Source organism: Ambystoma mexicanum, chromosome 1p, assembly GCF_040938575.1.
Source record: "Ambystoma mexicanum isolate Mex_15411 chromosome 1p, UKY_AmexF1_1, whole genome shotgun sequence".
Taxonomy (NCBI): Eukaryota; Metazoa; Chordata; class Amphibia; order Caudata; family Ambystomatidae; genus Ambystoma; species Ambystoma mexicanum.
Genome location: NC_090921.1, coordinates 969,916,586 through 969,937,548, shown reverse-complemented (window position 1 = coordinate 969,937,548; position 20,963 = coordinate 969,916,586). Strand labels below are relative to the sequence as shown.

The following is a 20,963-nucleotide window of genomic DNA, read 5'->3' as shown; positions in this document are numbered from 1 at the left end:
GTCGCCTGATAGTATTTCATGATGTTGGGGCAGGCCTCTCACCCCTGTGACGTATTCCTAAATAGTGTTTTCCTTCCTATCCTCTGCTTTTTCCCTCCCCAGATGAAGCTCATGATGCATTCCTTGATATCTTTAATTCATTTGCCGGGGATTGCTAGGGTAATTGCCTGGAACAGGTATAGTAATCTGGGTAGGACATTCATTTTGATTGCAGCCACCCTTCCAAACCATGATATGTACAATCCCCTCCATCTTGCTAGATCTACTTTGAGTTGCTTCAACAATGGGTGATAGTTGGTCCCCATTGTTTGTCTGATGGATGTGGTTAGGTTCACCCCCAGGTATTTGATTGGTGCTGATGCCCACCTAAAGGGATTGTTTCCCTCCAATTGGCTCCTTTCCACTTCCCCTATGGATAGGTTCAAGATTTCCCAAAATGAACTTTGAAACCTGACACCGCTGAGTACGTTTTTATCGGTCTCATTATTGCTGGTAGCGATTTCCACGGCTCAGTGATCATCAAGATCACGTCGTCTGCAAACAGTCCTATTTTATGTTGTGTCCCTGCTCATTTGACCCCTTGAATCTCCCTGTTTTCCCTTATCCGGTGCGCAAAGGGCTCCATAACTAGCGCAAACAGAAGTGGCAATAGTGGGCACCCCAGCTTTGTCCCCCTCCTTATTGAGAATGGATTTGTTAGCCCTCCATTAACTTTTACCTTGGCTTGCGGGTGTTGGTAGTTTGCCTGTATCATTCTCACGAAGTTTGTTCCCAGCCCCACTTTCAGTAGTGTTTGCTCCATGAAGGCCCAGTTGACGCGGTCAAATGCCTTCTCGGCGTCTAACATCATCAAGCAAGTAGGGGTCTACCCACCACCCCCTTCCTGCCCTGTCAATGATGTGTAGTACCCTCAAACATGTTCCGCCCCTATATAAACCGTGTTTGGTCCTGCATCACCAGCCCCAGTAGAATCCCCTCCAACCTTGCCGCTAGCACACTTGTGTATATCTTGGCATCCACGTTGAGAAGCGCTATAGGTCTATACGAAGAGCACATGTGTGGGTTCTTCCCCCGCCTTTGGGATGAGTGCGATGTGCGCAATGTTCATGTATTTAGTAACCTCTCCTGCTTCTCTAAAGTGGCTGAATAAGTTTGTGAGGGATTTGGACAATGAGTGCTTGAAGGTTGTGTAAAACACTGCCGTCGGGCAGTCTTCCCCCGGTCTTTTGTTCGCTTTTAATCGGGATAGTGCCCTTTGCACTTTCTCCAACCCTATGGGCTCTTCAGCTGATCTTTTTGTTCGGTAGTTAGCCTCGGCTCTTCCCAGCTTGCTAGTTATGCTGCATGCTCTTACCTTTCTGCTGGGTCTTCCCCGTACAGGTCAGCATAGAAGTCCTTGACAATTCTCCTTTTAAATCCCTCTGATCCCACTCGCCATCTTTGACTTCCAGCGTGTCTATGAAGGTTTTCTGCTCTCTCACCCTTATCTGTCTCACCAATGCTGTCCCCACTTGTTCGTAGAACCTCTGCCTGCTCCTTAAGAGAGTGCATTCAACGTTCCTGTTTGTCATCTGTGTCAGCTGTCCTTTTGCATGTGCTAATTTCTTAGCTACTTTATGTGTGCCTTTTTTTCTTTATGGATCTTCTCGAGAAACTGTATCTCTTTTTCTAGACCCTCCTCAGTTTCTCTCCGCTCATCCTACATTTTCTTTGCAGCCTTTATAAAGTATCCCTTTATCTGCTCTTTAAACAGTTCCATGTCATTTCATCGTTGGGCATTTCAAAGCCTGCAATTTAAACGTGTTTGACAGTTCATCTATTTATTTATTATACATTTTTTAAACATTTTTTTTGCATCCTGCACCAATATTTACCTATACCCAACCCCCCCAACCACTATCTGCCCTTTCCCACCCCCCAAAAAAATCTGATGAACTGTGAAATACGTTTAAACTGCAGGCTTTGAAATGCCTGACTATGAAAGAACGTCATACCCTTTAAACATTTCCGATCTCTCCCCAGGGCTGCTCCCCTCCCCCTTTCCACAAATTTACATTTCTCATTCTCGGTCTGTTGCCTCACATCTCGATCTCTGATTAGGTATTCCTCTAGTCTCCACCCTCGCCCCTCGTCCATCTTTGCGTGTTACCTACCTCCCACTCTAATGTGACCGGAGCATGGTCTGACAGTGTCATAGTCCCCATTTGTATTCTACTGGTAAATTGGAATATTCCTCGTATTGCCCTTACATAATCTGTCCTTGAGTAGGTCTTATGGACATGGGAGTAGTAGGAGTAATCTTTGTTGCGGGTGACGTGCCCTCCACACATCAGACGCCCTCCTCCTGGAGTCTGCCTACCAGCTGCCTGGGCATTGTCCCCGTTGCATGTCTCCTCAGGCCCCCCGACCTATCCCAGACAGGATCTGCTGCTAAGTTAAAGTCCCCAGATATGATCATCTCTCCTTCCCAGAATTTGCTAAGTTCATCCAGGAATCCTCCCAGGAATCCTTCTTGTCCCTGGTTGGGGGTGTAGACTGATGCCCAAATGTATGTCTGGCTCCTCATTCTCCCTTCTACCAACACATATCTCCCTTCCATGTCCCGCTTAACCTTGGTTCCTTTGATTCGTATACTTTTGTGGAATAGGATTGCCACTCCTGCACGTTTGACTCTTGCTGTTGCGTGATATTGCAGCGGGTAGTTCCTACTACGCAGGTGCCCCTCATCTTCCTTCATTAGATGCGTCTCTTGCAAACAGACTGTTCCAGGCCCCTTGTTGATTTTTCTCAGGACTGCCACCCTCTTGTTGGGGCTGTTCAGTCCCCTCACATTCCATGAGGTCAGTTTATACATTCTGCCCTGATAAAATGTTCCCCTGTTTGCTCTGGCACCTTACATTTCTTCCGAGTGATTGAGCCATCGTCCCCTTGCTCCTTACTGCCCCCCGTACTGGTTATGGATTCCCCTCTTGTAACTGTCCCTGGATCCGCATCCAGGTTCTTGACGTGGGCCCCTCTTGGTGACCCGTGCGTGGTATTGGATCCTCCCCCTACCCGGTCCCCCCTCGCCATTCCCCTCAATGTCTTACCGCACATCAGGCTATATTCTAGTTCTTAAGTTCTTTTAATAATGAGTGTTGGTTTATTTTACATTACTCCTCCTCAGGTCTTCCTCGCCTTTTTCGTGGACCAGCCCTGTGGCTCGGGGCGGATCTCGGACATTGTTTCTCCTGAGTGGTTCTCTATGTTGTTGTCTCCCGTCTCAATTGGGGCCATCCCCAAGGCCCTCAGTCCTTCCTCTACCTGGGCGACAGTCTTTTCCTCATTGCCCATGTGAAATTGGATCCGTGTCTGGAAAAGCCATCGATATCTCAGCTTCTTTTTTTTCCAGTTCTTCTATGAGTGGTTTGAATGAGCGCCTCCTTGCCAGTGTGACTTGGGATAGGTCATCATACAACTGCACTTCGCATCCTCTCACTCAAATCTTCCCTTTTTGACCTGGCCGCCCCTATGAACTGCGCTTGGTCTTTGTAGTTGTGCATTTTGACCAATATGTCTCTGGGTCTCGCCCCTGGGTCCATCCTCCAGCTGCCCACTCTGTGAGCTCTTTCTATCCCCATGCTGCTGCATGCCTCTTCTCCTTCTACCAAGTCAAACATTTCCCATATGCAGGCTTCCAGGTATGGGCCTTCCGCTCCTTTCCCCCCGGTTCCTGCTCTGTATATTGTCCTGTCTCAACCTATTTTCCAGGTCCTCGCACTTCTCTTCTAGTGCCATTAGTCTGTCCTCCGTTTCCTTTGCTTGTAGTGTCCATTCGGGACCCTTTTTGTCACATTCCGTTAGGCGCTCTTCCATTACCATCACCCGCTCTCCCCGTGAGCCAATGTCTTTCTGATTATTTCTGATGGCTTGTGACAGTTCCTCTCTTATGCTCTCCCCCTCTGCCTTCACGGTTTCAGTGAGTTCGAGTTTGATTTTGGACATAGCCGCAAGTAGATCTTCTTTGGTGAGTGCCATTCCTCCTTCGTTCTGCTCTGCAGTGTTGCCAAGGGGAGTTTGGTTTGTATGTGTGCCTTGTTGCATCCTTCCTGTTCTTGCTCTCCCAGATTAGGATTCCTCTTCTTTGGTCCCGTCGGTTTTGCACTATTCCATTGCTGCCTGTTCCCCCTGCCTGCCGGATACTGTTGTCTCCGGTTGTTCTATAATGTTCAGTTCCAGGCTAATTTGTAGGCCTCGGTCGTCTGTTTTGGCTGCACTGTTTCACAGTCTTATGCGGCTCGTTTCTTGCTGGCCTTTACCCCTTTCTTTCCCTATCCGGCATGTTCCCTCCGTGTGCTCTAGCGTTAGCTCCCCTAGGTTCTCTGGGCTCTGTCTTGTGGTTCCAGGGCTGGCTCCTTGTCTTTATTCTGGGTCTCGGGGCTCTCCCCCTTCCTCTCTCCCTTGGTCCTTAAACACTGTCCTGATATTCATTGCTGCTTGGCTCTAATGGTTGGCTATATTCATAATTGTGAGTAGTCTCAGAACCTTGCTCCAGGCTCTGCACGCACGATTGTCAAAAACTACAACACCAAGCGATATTGTAGTTCTAAAAGACTATCAGTTTGCAGTTCAGGCGCAAACGCTCTGGCGCAAACGCAACTAGCTGGCTTGTGCCGGTTCGTGATCGGTGAGTGCTCTGATTATACTGTTTTCCTAACATTTCTTGCCCTCATTGTGATAGGAAAAACTGCTAATTATAAAGATTGCAAAAAAGTTACAACCACTGTGGTCTTGTATCCTCCATCCAGAGGAACCGAAGAGCTTGCCTCAGATTGGAGACGGATGAGACTAGTGCACAAAACGATACGAGTGAAATGTTGACCCCAGGACACCTGGAAATGAGCCTGTTCTTGTATCCACCTTAGATTCTGCCCAGTCTAACACTAACGACTCAGCTATAATTGTGACTCAGCCCATACAAAATCTTCATAAAAATGCACAGAAAATATATTGAAAATATAGTGACATTATGTTTGGATAATAATAACTACTACTATTAAATGCGAACCCGCTCTTTGGTACTCCATGCCATAGAAATTTCTGATTTGCATTACGTATAATGGCTTTGATATCCTTGTTCTTACGGAAACGTGGCACCATGATTCAGCTCAGCACACTGTGTCGCTTGCAACACCAGATGGATATAAATGCCTTCAAACTGATGGGAAAACAAGTCGAGGTGGCGGAGTGACCATGATCTTTAGACAGACCTTGGATTTTTATATTTCCACACCTCCTCATCTTGATTCCTGTGAGGCAATGCAACTTAAACTAAACCCAGTCTCCTCACGCTCACTTGGTATATTAATTATATACAGGCCACCAAGAAACGCTCTGCTTTTTTGAGGAGCAACTGCTGGCCTTTATATGTGGTTCATTTAAAAACACTGCAGCTGTTACCATATTGGGTGATTTCAATTTATGGGAAACAACTCCCAGGACCTGGAAGCTTTGTCATTACTACAAAGTCTGTCATCCCTTGGTTTTGATCAGGTTGTAAACAACCCTACTCATAACGCAGGAAATATACTTGACTGGATATTATCTAAAAACCAAACCTTGGCACTACAATATAGGGAAGTGCCCCTGGTCCGATCACTCTTTACTCCATTAGAGCTTTGTAATATTCATAGGCAAACAAATTTATCTAGCTTGGCTCTCAATTCTAAAAATGTTAACATTGAAAGCGTTTGAATCCACAATAAAGCCATTATTATTTAATTGCTGGCTAGCAGACCTCTGTTAGAAGAGTTTACCTTCTCTATCAGGGCAGCTCTTAACAAAGCCTTTGATTCCCGGGCCCCCCTTCGCCAGATCAAGCTTAAGAAATAAAAGGAACACAAATTACAGTTTTCGACAGAAATAATATTGTCCAGAATGAAAAAGAGGAAAACCGAGCGTAAATGGAGAAGTCATCCGCCCCTCCTCACAATGATGGATTACAAACGATCAGTTAAGGAGAAGTAATTTTTGAAGCAAAACGCTCAATCCTTAACACTCGGATAGAGAGAGCTCCATCGAAATCTAAAGAACTATTCTCTGTCCTTCAAGAACTTAAAGGCCCTGCTAGAACCGCCTACTTATCGTAGACGACGAATGGTGTCAGAATATCTCTGATCGTTTCTATCAGAAAACACTGCAGCACTAAGTACGCATCAGGGAACTGATTGAGACACAGCTCTTTGAAGATGATATAGACATAAGTGTGCAAGACCCCTCTCAGAATACCAATCTCTTCTTGTTTAGCGAAATTTCAGAGCAAGAGGTATTAGAGGTCATATAAAAGTTGAAGCCAACATCTTGTAAGGGCGGTATTTTCCCCTCCTCTCTGAGGAGTTTGCATGTACATTAAATCCTTGGATCAGAGCTCATCAATGGCTCTTTTTTGGAGGCACATGTGCCTGAAGCCATTAAAGAGGCGTGGATCACACCACTATTAAATAAGGATAACCTTGATTCCCTGGTTCTTGAACATTACCGCCCCATAACAAATATGCCTTTTTATATTACAAATTCTCGACAAGATAGCGTACTCGCAATTTCAAGCTTTTGTTGAGACAAATAACATATTGGCAAAAGAGCAATCTGGGTTTCGAATAAACCATGGGACAGAAACAGCCCTGTTAGATTTGAAGACAAACATTACAGAGATTATTGAGGAGGGAAACTCTGCTCTGTTGCAGGACCGATCTTCAGCGTTTGACTTGGTCGATCATGACCTATTGGCAGATAGACAAAAGAATGTAGGTAGATGCTGCCCTGCGACAGTATCCTGGCTAAAATCTTTTCTAGGCCCTAGAATAGCATGTGTAGCTAAAGGAGCATCACAATCGCAGAAAAGATCAGTAACCTGTGGTGTCCCCAGGGATCATGTTTATCCCCACTGTTTAACCTATACATTAAATGTGTGTGTGATCTCTTGCAATCCCTTGGTGTGAAGTTTGCCAACTATGCCGACGATACCCAGGTAGTTTTTAAACTGTCTGGGATCTATGAGGAGGATCTGGCCAAAATGAACAAGATACTTGGGGCAATCCAGAAATGGATGGCCCTAAATTCCCTGGCACTCAATGATAAAAGGACACACCTGCTTATTGTCAGTACACCACACAGATTGAAGAATCTTGATGCACAATATAAAGCCTTTGTTATCAATGGAAATTCTATCCTATCGGTGTCTGACGTGCGGAGTGTCTTTTGACTCTCACCTCTTCTTCCAAAAACATGCACCATGCTTGAAATCGTCCTGCTCATACTTCATTCATCTGTTGTGGCAAATCCGTTCAAATCAAACAGAGCCTTGATTGCGACGGCCATAGTCAATACAAAATTGGACTATTGTAACAGCCTTCTTGGAACATCCAAAGGTAACATCAGGAGACTTCAAGTGCTACAAAATGGCGCAGTTCGAGCCGTCTGTGGTCTTAGTCATCAAACTCACATCTCGGAATATCGAAGGAAGCTGCATTGGCTCCCGATAGAGCAACGTATTAATTTCAAAGGCTCAGTTTTGGTATTTAAATGCCTTAGAGGTGAAGCACCAGACTACCTTGTATCAAGAATCAAAAAAGCACATCACAACGGACCTTGCGCTCAAATGACTAGATGTTGCCGATTCACCCACGCACTACTTTGAAAAAGCTTGGAGGGGCAAGCTTCAATGCATGGGCCCCATTCATCTGCAATTCACTTCCATTAAAACTGCAGGAATGTGCCACTATTCAGCAGTTCAGAAAATGTCTCAAAACATTTCTCTTTTGACGATTAACTGAACCGTCAATTCAACAAATGACATCCTAGAATGACTGTCGCATCCAGTTCCTTTTAGTTGCGCCTGCAACTTTTTTTGTTTTTTGCTTGTTTTTGTTATGTGAGCGGCCTGAGACCTTCGGGTTAGTGTGCGCTATATAAGAACTTTCTTAGTTAGTTGGTAACTACGGTTTATGGGAACAAAGCAGTGTTGCTTTCGGTAACGTTTGAATTAAGGTGCCAGTGTACACCAAGGGCCTCATTACGACTCAGGCGGTAAGGGGTTTACGGCGGCGTAAACAGCGCCGACCCTTACCGCCTGATTCCGAGGTCCCTTAGCGCCATGGAGGTTTTAACACATGCTTTTTAGCAGGCGTTAAAATCCATGGCGCTAAGGGACCTTGATGTTAATTACGCCACCGTACTTTACGGTGGCGTAATTAACGCCTTCCCCACTCCCATTATGCCCTATGGGGCAAAAATGGGAATGGGGATTGGGGACTTACCGCCACGCCAACCTCGGAATGGGGCGGTAAGTCCGCCAACCACCATGGCGTAAACGTAGTTTACGCCATGGTGGTAAAGGTACGACCCAGGCGGTAACTTACCGCCTGGGTCGTAATGAGGCCCCAAGACCTCTATTCCACTGGCTCATGTGATTGCAAAAGGGACATAGCCTGGAAATGGAGAGAGGTTTAAGTGATCCACCCCCTGAAATTTCTGCACCTAATCCAGTCATGCCACGTCCCCTGACATTACCTGTGTGTCCTTTCTATCCTGTCTTGAAAAATGTTTTAACTGTTAGGAAAGCTTCCCATTTATGTGTTATTTGACCTCCAGTTGTGAACAACACCCCCCCCCCCAACTTTTTTGCTGTTGTCTGACAAGCCTAGCCTGACCTTTGCCAGTGGAGCACAGCCTTCTGCTGCACTCCGCTGGGCTTTCGCTCACTTTGTTATGGGGAAACTGACATGCCCTGAAAGACAGTCAGTACTGGGAGACTTTCTTTCCCTTAGTCCTTTCCAATGTTGCAGCTTTTCTGCACCATGTTGCAAGTGCACAGAATACCTTACAGTACAGTGCGCTTGGGTCTTCCTTTCGTTTCCAAAGGCCCTAGACTCCCTCAAAGGATTTTTGGTAGATGTACAGATGTGCCTTGGACAGGGCTGGTGGCAGCATTTACTTTTGCCTATTTTTAACCCTTTCTTGTCATGCAAACCGTATTTACCGCGTTTGGCAGAAGGTGGTCTGGCTCCAAAATGGCCATACCACGAGGTTCTTTGTCCTGCCTTTTGGCCATCTTGTCCCTTTGCCTTCCCCAGGTCGAGCAGACCCGGGTTAGTCCTTATTTGGTCATGCATTCTCCTGCGAAACGCCAAGCTTTCGCAGGCTTCTGCATGCCTTGTGTATGTGCCTTCATGATGTGGGCTGGACTGTCTGGTTCCAATACACATCCTGGGTGCCAGAGAGTCTAGTGTGCTGGGAATGACTGGGACCACTGTGGTCCGTGATTGGTCCACGTCTGGTGTGCCTGTATGTGAGCAGATCTCCCATTGGGGTCCTCTTCGTTTTTGGCGCAAAGGAGATTCTGGATAAGAGAAGGCGCCAAACGCCCATACCAGGTCGATCTCTTGAGTTCTCACTGAACCTAGGATAGGATCCAGGTATCCTGAAACTAAGGAGCCGAGTCGAGGAACCGCTGGTGACCCGCTGGAATGTTTGGCACCCTGAGCCCGCTGTCATCCCGCAGGAGAGCTCTGCATCTGATCGAACTAGAAGATCTGCAAAGGCGCTTTGACCCATTTGAATAGTGGGAACAACTATTCACGGTACCTTCTTCTTAACCTTCAAGCGAGCCTCTTTGGAAGTGTTCGTGGGCCAACCTGTGAACTGACCAGCTTGCGCAGGACCTTTGCTCTGAAACTGCTAGATCATGAGCACTGGGGATCCAATGCACTCTCCTGCCGAGTTTCGTACCCCTAGGTGCCCTAGGTCTGGAATTGAGTACGCCTGAACCCGAATGCATGTGGTCACTGTGTCGCCCAGCCGTGGTGAATAACTTTGCAGGTGCCTTGCCGCTGTGCCCCGAGACCTGCTACAGTGAAATTGGCCTGATCCCTTCATCAGGAACGGAGAAATCGCCACTGACCTGCCATGGAATCATCGCTGTAACTCTGCTGCAGAGCCGGACAATTGCCGCATTTGAACCTGCAACCGAAGTGGACTCGACTGCCGAAGTTTGGTCCGGAGTGCGCCTAGGGTCTGTGAGTACTTGCAACCCTTACCAGTAGCCCCTAGCGCATCCATCCATTTTTACGCACGGTTCTCCACTGAGGGCCACTCACCTTTCCACAGGTAGCCTGCCTGTGCTACTGTCCTATTCCTAACTCCTGGAACCTGTTCTGCCCTCTTGGGGAGACCCTCTTTGAATAGTGGGAACCAATTCTTCATCGCCTCAGCCAACTTCCTGAACGGCTACAGCCCCTTCAAGAGACCCCGTTTTTGTTCTACCGCACGATCGTGTGCACCTGCATCCGAAAGTACTTTTGAGCACTAGGCTCCACTCTTCTTAGGGACTGGACTGCCTCTGAGTTGGGGATTGATTGATGAAGAACTGCCTAAAGTACATTTGCACTGTTTGCCCCCCCCCCCCCCTCTTGGGTTGTGGACCCATTCTATGCACTATTCCTTTAGGCCACTGGGTCACTGTATATATGTTTCATAGTAGTGTTGTGTTGGTTTGAGTATTTCTGTTGATATTTGCTTTGTGCTTGATTTCAAAAGGCCTTGAATAAATGTATATGTATTATTTTGATATATACACCTGACTGGGATTGATTTGTAGTGTCCTTTTACTGTGTGCCCTCCTTGCAGGCTTTCAGTCACCTTCGCTCCTCCTGAGACCTAGTCTTGACCACCGCCAATGCTACCTTGATTGGTCTGGCTTGTCCAGAAGGTTACCCTGTTCCAAGAAACTAGACTGGCCTTCTGAACCTCTGCCCACCAGGTCAGAGTTCAGAACTCCATCTTAACAGTAACCTCTGTTTCAACGCTCACCTTCTGAACTTTTGAACCTTGTAAGGCTCTTCGAGACCCTCTGGGTAGTAGTGCAAGCACTGGAAGAAAATTCAAATAAGGTACACATTAAGATGATTTACAAACACTGGGGCAGTCTTTACAAATTTGACATATGTTGTCCTGGTTTGAAACAGATCATGGATTGCGGAACTGTGGACAAAGACTAGTTTAGATCGGGTACATAACAATTGGAGAAATACCAAGAATATAGAAGGAAAAACACAAAATGCTCAAAATTGAATAAAACATATAGAGAAAACTGTCTGGAATCGGAAAAGGCAGTAATGGCGAAAACTGTCTGGAATCGGAAAAGGCAGTATAAGCTAACAAAATTGATGTTTGAAATTACTCCTCTGCAGGCTGGCTGAATGGCAAGGCAGCCAAGAGCACTATTGTTAGGTAAATGTTATCTGAGATTAAGAAGCGTGCTTAAGGTTAGCCGTGTTTAATAAGATGTTTTAAAGACAATCCAGATAGGGTAGAGTTAAGTCGTGTTGAGACTATTGTGTTACAAAAAGTGTCAAAATAGATTTTCATTTTTATTATTTTGTTTTTAAACCATTCAACTTCACATTTTCGATTTTATTGTGTACATATCAATTTTATCATGAGATTCAACTTTTTGAGATGGAGCTAAAAGCAGCTCCTGGGTATCTGGCATTAACCAGTGAGGAGGAGCTAGCCCCGAGGAACGAGGAGTTGGTATATAGGGTTGAGCAAATGTAACTTATTATTTTGTCTATTCTCTATACCCCTTATGCTTTTAATGTTTTATAGATGCGTTCTAATGCTTGTGTGTAGATTGTCCCAAATGCACAGAGATAATATAACATAGGTACGTTTGTTTGGCATCAGTTGGCCTTGGCAAGCCAAAAGGAGCTCCTGGTAGCTGCTGGTTTCAATCAAACCAGGCTCTTCTAGAATGCAAGCAGGAGCTAAGTATCTCCCAGCTCCCCTCAATTTCAAACCCTGCAGTTGTTACTTAGGCTTTCCCTCTATTTTGTCGGATGTTCTACGGAACTCGAAAGGAGAGAAGGTCTTAGCTCTGTAATGGTTACTTTTATAGTTGTGGTGTTTTATTATTGCCTTCAGTAAAATAGTGTTACTCTCAGTTAAGAAATTACCAGTTTATTTTGGACATGTTGGCCACTTCCTTTTACCAAAAGCTGAAAGTCTGCTTTAGAACATGTGAAGCGCATCAATAGCTCGCCCCCCCCATTGTTCACATCATCCCATCTCCGAACCATGCAGATTTTTTTGAAGTCCATATTTTCCCATAGACAACCTTTTGAACCATTTAGATGCATGTGATGCCCAGTAATGTAATTCCACCAATCCGTTCACTGGTAAAAACTCTAAATGTGTTATTTCCCAACTCAACAGGAAAGGGCACCTGGCCAGAGTACCTGTTTTATGCAAGGATGACGACTGAAAGGCAGCCCCTGAAGAGACTACGTAAGAGAGTGACCTTTTCTTTTTGTTATCCTTCTGCTTGGATTGTATTTCTCTGTTTGGCCTGTGCCCACATCTGCTTCTTCGAGTCACTGACAGTCTTTATGTTCATTCCATATTTTCTGTTCATAACTCCAAAGTCTGACAATCCTGGGTGACTGTCTTTTCTAACATTCCTTTTTGGACCGTAGGAGGTAGGCCATGCCCCCTGTTTTATTTCTTAGATACCCCAATGTGCCTTTCTGAGCTTAATTTCTCGCAGTTGACAGCTGCTGGTTATTTTGTACCTTTTCCTTACTTCTTGCTTGTGGCAGCAGCAGTGTCTGTTTTCAGTGCCAGGCAGGATAACAGAAGCTCATTGTCACTCCCTAATTCCACCCGCTGAGGAAGGCCCAAAAGATTTACACTCTTCCTGGCCTGAAAATGAATTTTACTTTGTTCCCTTTTATGAGGAAGAGGGAAGTGTGGCTGCTGTCTTTGCCCGATTTTTGCTACGGCAGTTTACCATGCTTGTGCTTGGTGCCCAGTAGTTTGAAGGGAAGGGTGCCTTGCCTGGATGTGTCTATGTTGTGGGTGGGAGGGCAGTGTCGTGCTCCAGTTCCAGTCTGGGGTTTATTTGTCTAATAACCTATGTGATGGAATGCTCAAATGTAACCATGTTCATTTTGCAGGTTCGGACGATACCAATGAATCTTCCAAGAAACGAAGGCCTACTTCCTCTGAGGAAGATGAGAACACCGATCCCTTGCTCTCAGTGGGGTCTTATGGCTCTCCCAAACCTGGAACCTCCTCCACACCAAGAGCAGAATGGGTTGTGAAACCAGACACACCGGCAATCGTTTCTGTGAAATCGCGAATCCAGAAACTGAGCAGTAAGTGTATGCAGCTTCTTGTAGAATGGAAATATCAGTTGTGACCTTTTTTTAAAACATTTTTTTAAAAATAAGTTTCACTCCAGATGTTGTCTGTTTGTGTTTCCAACTCTGTTCATTTTCTAACACTCTCTTTGCCCTCTTTTATATCCTCCATGTATTTACTGTGTTTGTGGCTCAGGTTGTGGCTGTCCTCTTGTTCTGCCCACTGTTGTCCCATGCTCTGTGTAACTTGAGTTCTGTAATTGTGTTTCCTTTTTGGTGTCCTATCTGTTTTCTGCAGGGCTGGCCTTTGTCCTCACAGTATACTCTTGTGTTCAGTAGCCATGTACCATTTTGTCCTTCATGATGTCCTCTGTGATCCATAGCACAGGCCCTCATCAGAAGTTGCTTCCTGTTTTCAGTAGTACACACTCTTCTTCCTCTTCCGATTCCTTTCTTGCTCTCATGTTCAGTAGTGTGCCAAACTGACTGGCATTGGGCGTATAAACCTGTTTGCAGGGAACACAACATTGGAAGAAGGGTTAATTTTAATCCTCAAAGAACCATACCTCCTTGGCCACTTGAGACCTCCTTGGCCACTTGAGGGATAAGATTGGATGGTCATTCAGATGCGAGTATAATGTAATGCAGTAATTGGGAGCGAGCTACCAAATCCTAATATACACTCCACTTTGATCAGAAAATGGCCCCTAAACCAAGTATCCACAAACTGTTCACCAGAGTAGGAGAACATCTTCTCTATTTTATCACACAGAATTATCAAATGAGTGTGTCTGGAGTTACGTGAGGTGATGTAGATATACATGACTCATTTCATCATCCTCCCAAAACTACAAAGGAGTCATGTTCACAGTGCCAAACTTCCAAGTATGCAGCATTGGCATAGATGTTCTATTCATTTACACGGGTAGTACAGTGGCTAGCTGTTGGCAACTACTTACATATGTTCTTTGAAAGTGTATAGACTGCAATGAAGCTTAGTGTATAAGAGGTTATGCCATATAAAGAAGATGATCATGGGCATTGTGTAAACATATTAAGATGATTTATATTGCAGAGTGCTGCCATTTGCATGGTCTCCAGGTACTCACATGGCTCTGTAAGAGAGGTGGGTGGTGTTAGTTAATGAGGGATAGGATAGAGGTTGTGTTCTTCCGTTGATGCTCGCAGAACCAGGAGGAACTGGCGTCTGAGCTGGTCTGTTTTCTGGGTGTGCTTTGTTGTGTGCACTGGCCTTGTTGTGTCTGGAGGGGTAGCGTCCAGTGTCTGGGTTGTTTATTTGCAATTGTTTGGTCTTGTGGCATGGTTAGCAGTGGGTGTGTGGTTTGTGTGTGTTTGTATGCAGTTTTGCTGGCCGTTGGGCGTGTGTAGTACGTGGGATGTAGGTGGGGGTGGAAAAGAGAAAGGGGGTGGCTAGTTGGTTTCTGTTTGACTCTAGCTGTGTGGTTGTTTTTTTCTAGGTTACTCAATTTGTATCGTCCCCTGTTTGCTTTGGGTCTAGGGTGTGGTTTTTAGGGTGTGCATGTTTTTATGATCATCTCAGTGAGTTGAATAACCAGGTTTTAAGTCATTTTCTCAATGTTGGGTGATGTTCGGCATCCTTATTTCCTTCGGTAGTGAGTTCCATAGTTCGGCTAATATAAGGGCAACTGACCAGGAGGTGTCATGGTGGTTGGCAAAGGCTTCTATTGAATTCAAATACCTAGTTAGGCCTAAGAGGGGTTTCCCTGCCTCAGACTAAAAATTAAAGGATTGGTCAGAATGAACATAAACTGAAAAACCACTGCCCTGAGTCAAAACCCTACTCCTTTCCCCTCGAACTACAACTAAAGAGTCTTAACCAAAAGTACATTTCTCTCACCAGGATAATGACTCCCTTCTCCTGGTGTCATAAAAGAAATCTCTTCAGTACTCCATTCGATACCAGGGTGAATGACTCTCTTTCCCTTGTCTTGGTTTACACACAGATGCAGATGTGGCCAGGAGGAATGACTCCTGCTGGCTGGTAGTTTTCAAGCTAGGTCCAGGGGGAAAGACTCCCTTCCCCTGGATAATGTTATCGTTATTCTTGTGCGGTTTATCTCTCTATCCTGCACCTCCAAGCCCCTACCGGTCCCTGTGATGTGCCGGGTACCTTTGTTTTCTCCGGAACTCCGAGCGGCTTCTTGCCGGGTGGTTGCGTCTCCTCGCCGGGCTGCTCAGGGGTCTCTGGCGTCTGCTGCTCTTGCTCCATGTATCTTCTTTCTGATCCCTTCACCAATGGTGTAGGCGTTGTTAATGGACCGCTTGGTCCACCTCTCTGAGGTTGCGCCATTGTCTTCCAGGCTCCAGTCACATCCTTGACCAGCTCCACAGCACCGGGCAAAGGACTCGGTCATCGGTCTTTTGCCTTTGGGAGCGGACTGCTCTCGGCCTTCCCACCGCATCCTCTGTGTCTCCTTTGAACCTCTGCGTCTCCTTTGAACTTCCCGGGCTGGACTGTCATTCGTGCTGATATGATGCTCCGATTCTTGAAGTCCTTTGTTAGTTTTTATGTGTTTCTCAGGACGACTCACTCACGGAAGTCTATACCGTTCCTGAATCTTCTCTGTGCCATTCTTCATGACTCCTGGGAGGCCACCTCGTCTCAGTACTGGCCTTACTGGTATCTTCATGCTTTGGATGATCTTTTTCTTGCCAGTACCGGAGTTTGTAGTACCATCTGTATTGTTAGCAATCGTTTTCATCTCAGAACTAACTGGTATAATGTTACAATAACAGATAAAAGTGCAAACACTTGTGGGCGATGCAGAGGGGTTGGTGGAAAGGTGGTAACAGGCTTGAGAGGGTTAGGTTTGGGGTGTCGTGCACACATTTACCCAGGTGGTCATCTTTATCCCCAGGAGGGGAATCCCTCCCCATGAGGTCCTCCTGCATTAAACCACCCCTAGGGCGAATATTGTGTAGCAGCCACCCCTCCCTAGCCTCATTTATTTATTGGGTATTTATAATGCACCAATACAGCAAATGGTGTTTTAAGGCGCGACAAGGCGAGGGGTGGGGGAATGGGGATGAAGAAAACAAAAACTGTCCTACTAGGCCTTGTGTCATTCGGATCGTGCAAGTGCAGTAACAAGAAGTGGAGTGGAGCGGGTGGAGGGGGGGGAAGAGAGTGCCTGTTTGGGATGATGCGCTATAATGATCATGGGAAAGGAAATGTAGGTCGGAGTGGGAGTGCACAGTATCAGGGTGAGGGCAGAACATGGGAGGGCCCATGGGTAAGGCAAGTGCTGAGGGGAGGCCAGGTGGACAAGTGCCAGGGGACTGCAGCGAGTGCAGGGGAAGAAGGTCCATTAGTTAAGTGGGAGGAACGTGACTGAATGGGCTCAAGGAGTGCAGGCCAAGCCAGGCTAGTGCAGGGGGGGGGAGGGAGATCCCAGTAGGGCAAGTGTGGGGTGGGGGAGTTTGGGGGAGACCAAGTGCAGGGGTAGACAGGTCGTGGTGGGCCTGTTGCCCTGTACGAATCTGAAGGAACCAGGCAGTCGGTCAAAATGAAGCAGTGGGGGGACATTAGCAGGGGAGGGCAAGAGGGAAGGAGGAAGAGAAAAGGAGGGTCTGGAGAAGCTTCCAGAACTTAAGGAGATACGGCTCCAGTCGGAGAGGGGCATGGAGGCCATTCCAGTGGGAGGCACCTGCGGGAGAGGGATCTATCCCCCCCCACTCTCTCCTTGGAAAAGCATCTGATCTGCAGAGAGTTGGAGCTAAAAGACCAAAGGGCACTAGCAGGGAAGTATTTAGGTAGAGAGAAGTGGATGTTGCGGGGTCCCAGCCCCTAGAAAGCCTTGTGGATGATGCAGAGGGTCTTGAACTTGATCCTCGTAGCACTCAGGAGCCAGTGGAGAGATTTTAGGGATGGAGAGATGCGGTCCCTGGGTTTGAGACCAAGGATAAGTCTTGCAGTCCTATTCTGGATTAGTTGAAGTGGTTGCGGGGAGGATTTAGGCAGATTGAGGAAGAGGCTGTTGCCGTAGTCCAGACTAGAGAGGACCAGATCTCTGGACACATTGAGTTTCCGATGGGGGGGGGGAGGGAGAATGCCTCTGAAGAGGTGCAGCTGGAAGGGGGGCCTTCTTGGCAAGGTCTGTGATGTGTGAAGAGAAGGAGAGGGGAGTCAAAGACGGCACCAAGGTTTTTTTGCCTCACAGGAGGGTGGGGGCTTGGAGATCAGCCAGAGAGTAGGAGGCAGCTGGGGTCCCAATGAGAAGGATCTCAGTCTTGATGGCATTAAGGCAGAGATTGTTGCCAGCACACACCCTGCCTGTATAGCAGTCAGTCGGTAATGAGAGAAGAGGAGGAGGATGGAAGCTTGAAGAGGAGAGCTGTGGGTACTATTTCTGTGTTTTGGGATGTATTAGTAATCTGATGTATGTGGCTGGCGTTCTGTGGTTGAGGAGTTTTTTTGAAGATGCCCGGTGGACATGGGTCAAGTGAGTTTTTCGCATTTAATTAGTTTGTTGAAAGTTTCTTCACTTAAAGATTCGAAGTATTCGATTGTTGGTGCACTGGTTTTTGGTGGTTCAGGGTGCGCCTTTGTGGTAAGACCGCTTGCATCAGTGGTCTGTTGAATTGCTTCTGTTTTTGTTCTTGTGGGTGGGTTCTAATGTTGTCACATAGGGTTTGTGATGGTACGATGCATTTGTTGCACAAGGTTGGGTTTTTAATTTGCTTGATGATTTTGAGTAAATCTTTTGTGTGGGTTTTGATTGGATTCTTATGGTGTAGTATGCTTTTTTTACTTTCAGGTATGCTGATTTGAAAATTTGGATTTGTCGTTGTCAGTGTTTTTTCTTTTTGCCGATTGGTTGTAGTGGTTTCTCCATTGTTTCTCCAGTTTGTTTGTTTTTTTGAGTTCCCTCAGTTCTTCTGTGAACCATCTTGTTGCAATTTCCTTTGGGGTGGGCTTGAAGAGTTTTAAAGGTGCTAATTGGTCTAGCATGTCAGTAATCCAGGTGTCCAGTTCCTCTTCCGCCGAGTCTAGAGTCCTAATATTTAACATGAGAGATTGCTCCCCGAAACAGTAAGTAATAAGTAAATCTGTGATTTTCCCTGTTGGGTAAGAATTGATGCAGTCACACTGTGTGAGACTACACAACCCTTATCTGCTTGATATTAGGTAGCCCACTTGTTGGTATAGTTCTGTACTATACAAGTTGGTTGTGTGACTGAGCAGCCGGGCCTATCTCAACCGGGGTAAATTTGAGCTGTAGAGCTGTACAAATGAAATCCGTAAATACAAGTAGCCAAATAACACTTACACCCAAGGTTGCAGTTATAAATAAGTTATTTATTTAATTAACATCAATTTTTAAATAAGCGTTCTTTAAAAAGGCAATTCGTGTTAAAATATAAATATACTTAAAAGCTGAAACACGCATCAGCCAGCAGTTCAACATTACTTGTGTTTTTTATCACACGCCTTTTAACAATGTTCGTTCCAGCGCTCGCCATACATCGTTGCTGCTTGAAACCTTGGCTTCAATACAGACCGGTCTTGTATCGTTCTCCTCAACTCACCAGCTGTGTTGATCTCACTGATGCTGCTTTGTTCTTGGAGCCAAGGACTGAACCACAGTGGCTGCTGCTTCTCCCCGTCTTGATTAGTGACGCGGGAGGGCCCAGGGTATCTCCGACACCAATACAGGATTCTTCAGCCTGGTTTCCTGGTCTTCTGCTTTCTAATCTGGAGGGCTCTTGAAAGTAACGGTTTCTTGTCAGAAAGGTGACAGGAACTTCCCTCATGTTTTGCTGTCTGTCTTCTCTCGTTCAACTGCCATCTCGAAACTGCTGTTTCCTCGTGTGATTTGCCTCGCTCCGAGTGTGCTGTCGTGCTCTGCCTTTTATCCGTGTGGGGAAGCTTAATGGAAGTCAGGTGCCTGACCATTCTATTGTGACACGCCAGGTATACTGCTCAGGTGTTGGTCTGTTTCCTCCCTGAGCAGGCTGTACGTGTGAAAGTGTTTGTGCAGGAAAAAGGGGAGGTGGAGGTAGAGTTCCTATGTGTCCTATCTGATAAGATGGGGTAAAGGTGTTGCAGGAAAGAGCGTGCTTCCGCGTCTCACCATCCAATGTCCCACAACCAAGGCCCCCTCACCCAGGTGATTCTCCCACACTGGTCCACTCGCAGGGTCTGGATCTAAAGGCGATGGCTGTGCCCCGGCCACCTGAGAGAGAGAGAGAGTGATCTGTGGGGACTAGTGGGTGAGACCCCCTTTTGGTTTCTCACAGGGAGGACAGAGGGCTGACAAAACAATGATCTTACTAGGCCTTGTGTTATTCAAATCACGCAGGTGCAGGTGCAGGTGCAGGTGGAGGGAGGGGAGAAGTGTTGAAGGGTATGGGGGGAGGTGCAGGTAGCTCATAAGTGCTCCCGGAAAGTGGCTCATAAGTGCAGAGAATCTGGGGACTGTAGGGTTGCAGATAAAGGCCTGTAAGTGCAGTGAGGCACGGGAGCAGTGCAAGGGCAACTGGACATGCAGCAAACCTGGGCCTGAAGTTCAGTGGGTGACCAATGTGCGGAGTAGTCAGGGAATCAGCAAGGGAGAGGGAGAGAGAAAACCGAAGCGAAAAGGAAGGTCTCGAGTTGCTTCCAGTCAGTGAGGCTGTTCCAGAGGGAGGCCCCAGCCGAGGAAAGAGATCTACCACCACTCTCCCTAGAGAAGCGTCTGACCCTAAGAGTTGGAGGTGGATGAGTGGAAGGCTCAAGAACGAAGATGCTTAGGAACAGAATGTTGGAGGTAGTGCGGTCCCCGGCCCCAGAAAGCCTTCTGGATGATGCAAAGGGTCTTGAACTTGATCCTTGCAGCCACCGGAGCCAGTGGAGAGATTTCATAGCTGGAGAGATACGATCCCTGGGCCTGAGGCCAAGGACAAGTCTTGCAGTCCTGTTCTGTATGAGTTATAAAGGGCGAAGAGTAGAGGCAGGTAGATTCAGAAAGAGGCTTTTACATTAGCCCAGCCTTGAGAGGCCCAGGGCTCTGGAGATGGTGAGCTTCTTGGGGAAAGTAAGAAAAGGAAGAATCCCTCCGAGGAGGTGCAGCTGATAGTATGACTTCTTAGAGACGTCAGAAATGTGAGGAGAGGGTGGAGTCAAAGATGACCCCAAGGTTCTTAGCCTCACAGGAAGGAGCAGGGTGGGCAACCAGAGTGAGTGAGAAAAGGAGGAAGAAGGTGTCCCAATGAGGAGGATCTCGGTCTTACTGGCATTAAGGCAGAAATCATTGGAGGCACACCATTCCTGAATTGCAGACAGGCAGTCTGGCGTGAGAGAAGGAGCAGAAGTGGTTGGGGGGATCCTGAAGGATAGGTGGGTGGGGGGGGGGGCATCTGCATAACACTGAAAGTTAGAGCAAGGTCGAGATGCAGTGGCCAAGAGGTGTCAGATAGTGTTTGAAAAGCCAGGGAGAGGGGGTTAGACCCCTGGGGAACACCACAAGTAGAAAGAGAGATGGAAGAGAGGAAAGACGCAAGTTGGACCTGGGAGGGCCGATCAGTAAGAAAGGAGGTCAACCAGACCAGGGCCTGACCAGAGATACCCAGATTGTCACGGAGGTGATTGAGCAGGATGGTGTGGTTCGAAAGCAGAGGATAGATCAAGGAGGATGAGGACAGAAGGAAGGTTCGAGTCAAGATTAGAGAGCAAGTCTTGACGGATGTTCAGGAGAGCAGTTTCCATGCTTCGGGCCTCTATGAAACCAGACTGGTGGTCGTGGAGAACAACAGATTCAGTATGTA

The 20,963-nt window shown here is 46.8% G+C and overlaps 1 protein-coding gene across 6 annotated transcripts in view; it reads left to right on the top strand.

Annotated features, from left to right (window-relative positions):
- LOC138582468 (anillin-like) overlaps nt 1–20,963 on the top strand; it is a 717,297-nt gene that overhangs the window by 60,521 nt on the left and 635,813 nt on the right. For all 6 annotated transcript variants that reach the window (XM_069653796.1, XM_069653830.1, XM_069653821.1 and 3 more), the window contains exons 2-3: nt 12,250–12,321; nt 12,990–13,190. In XM_069653796.1, coding sequence (XP_069509897.1) covers nt 12,288–12,321; nt 12,990–13,190 — 235 coding nt within the window. In that variant the 5' untranslated portion in view covers nt 12,250–12,287. The remainder of the gene's footprint in view (nt 1–12,249; nt 12,322–12,989; nt 13,191–20,963) is intronic.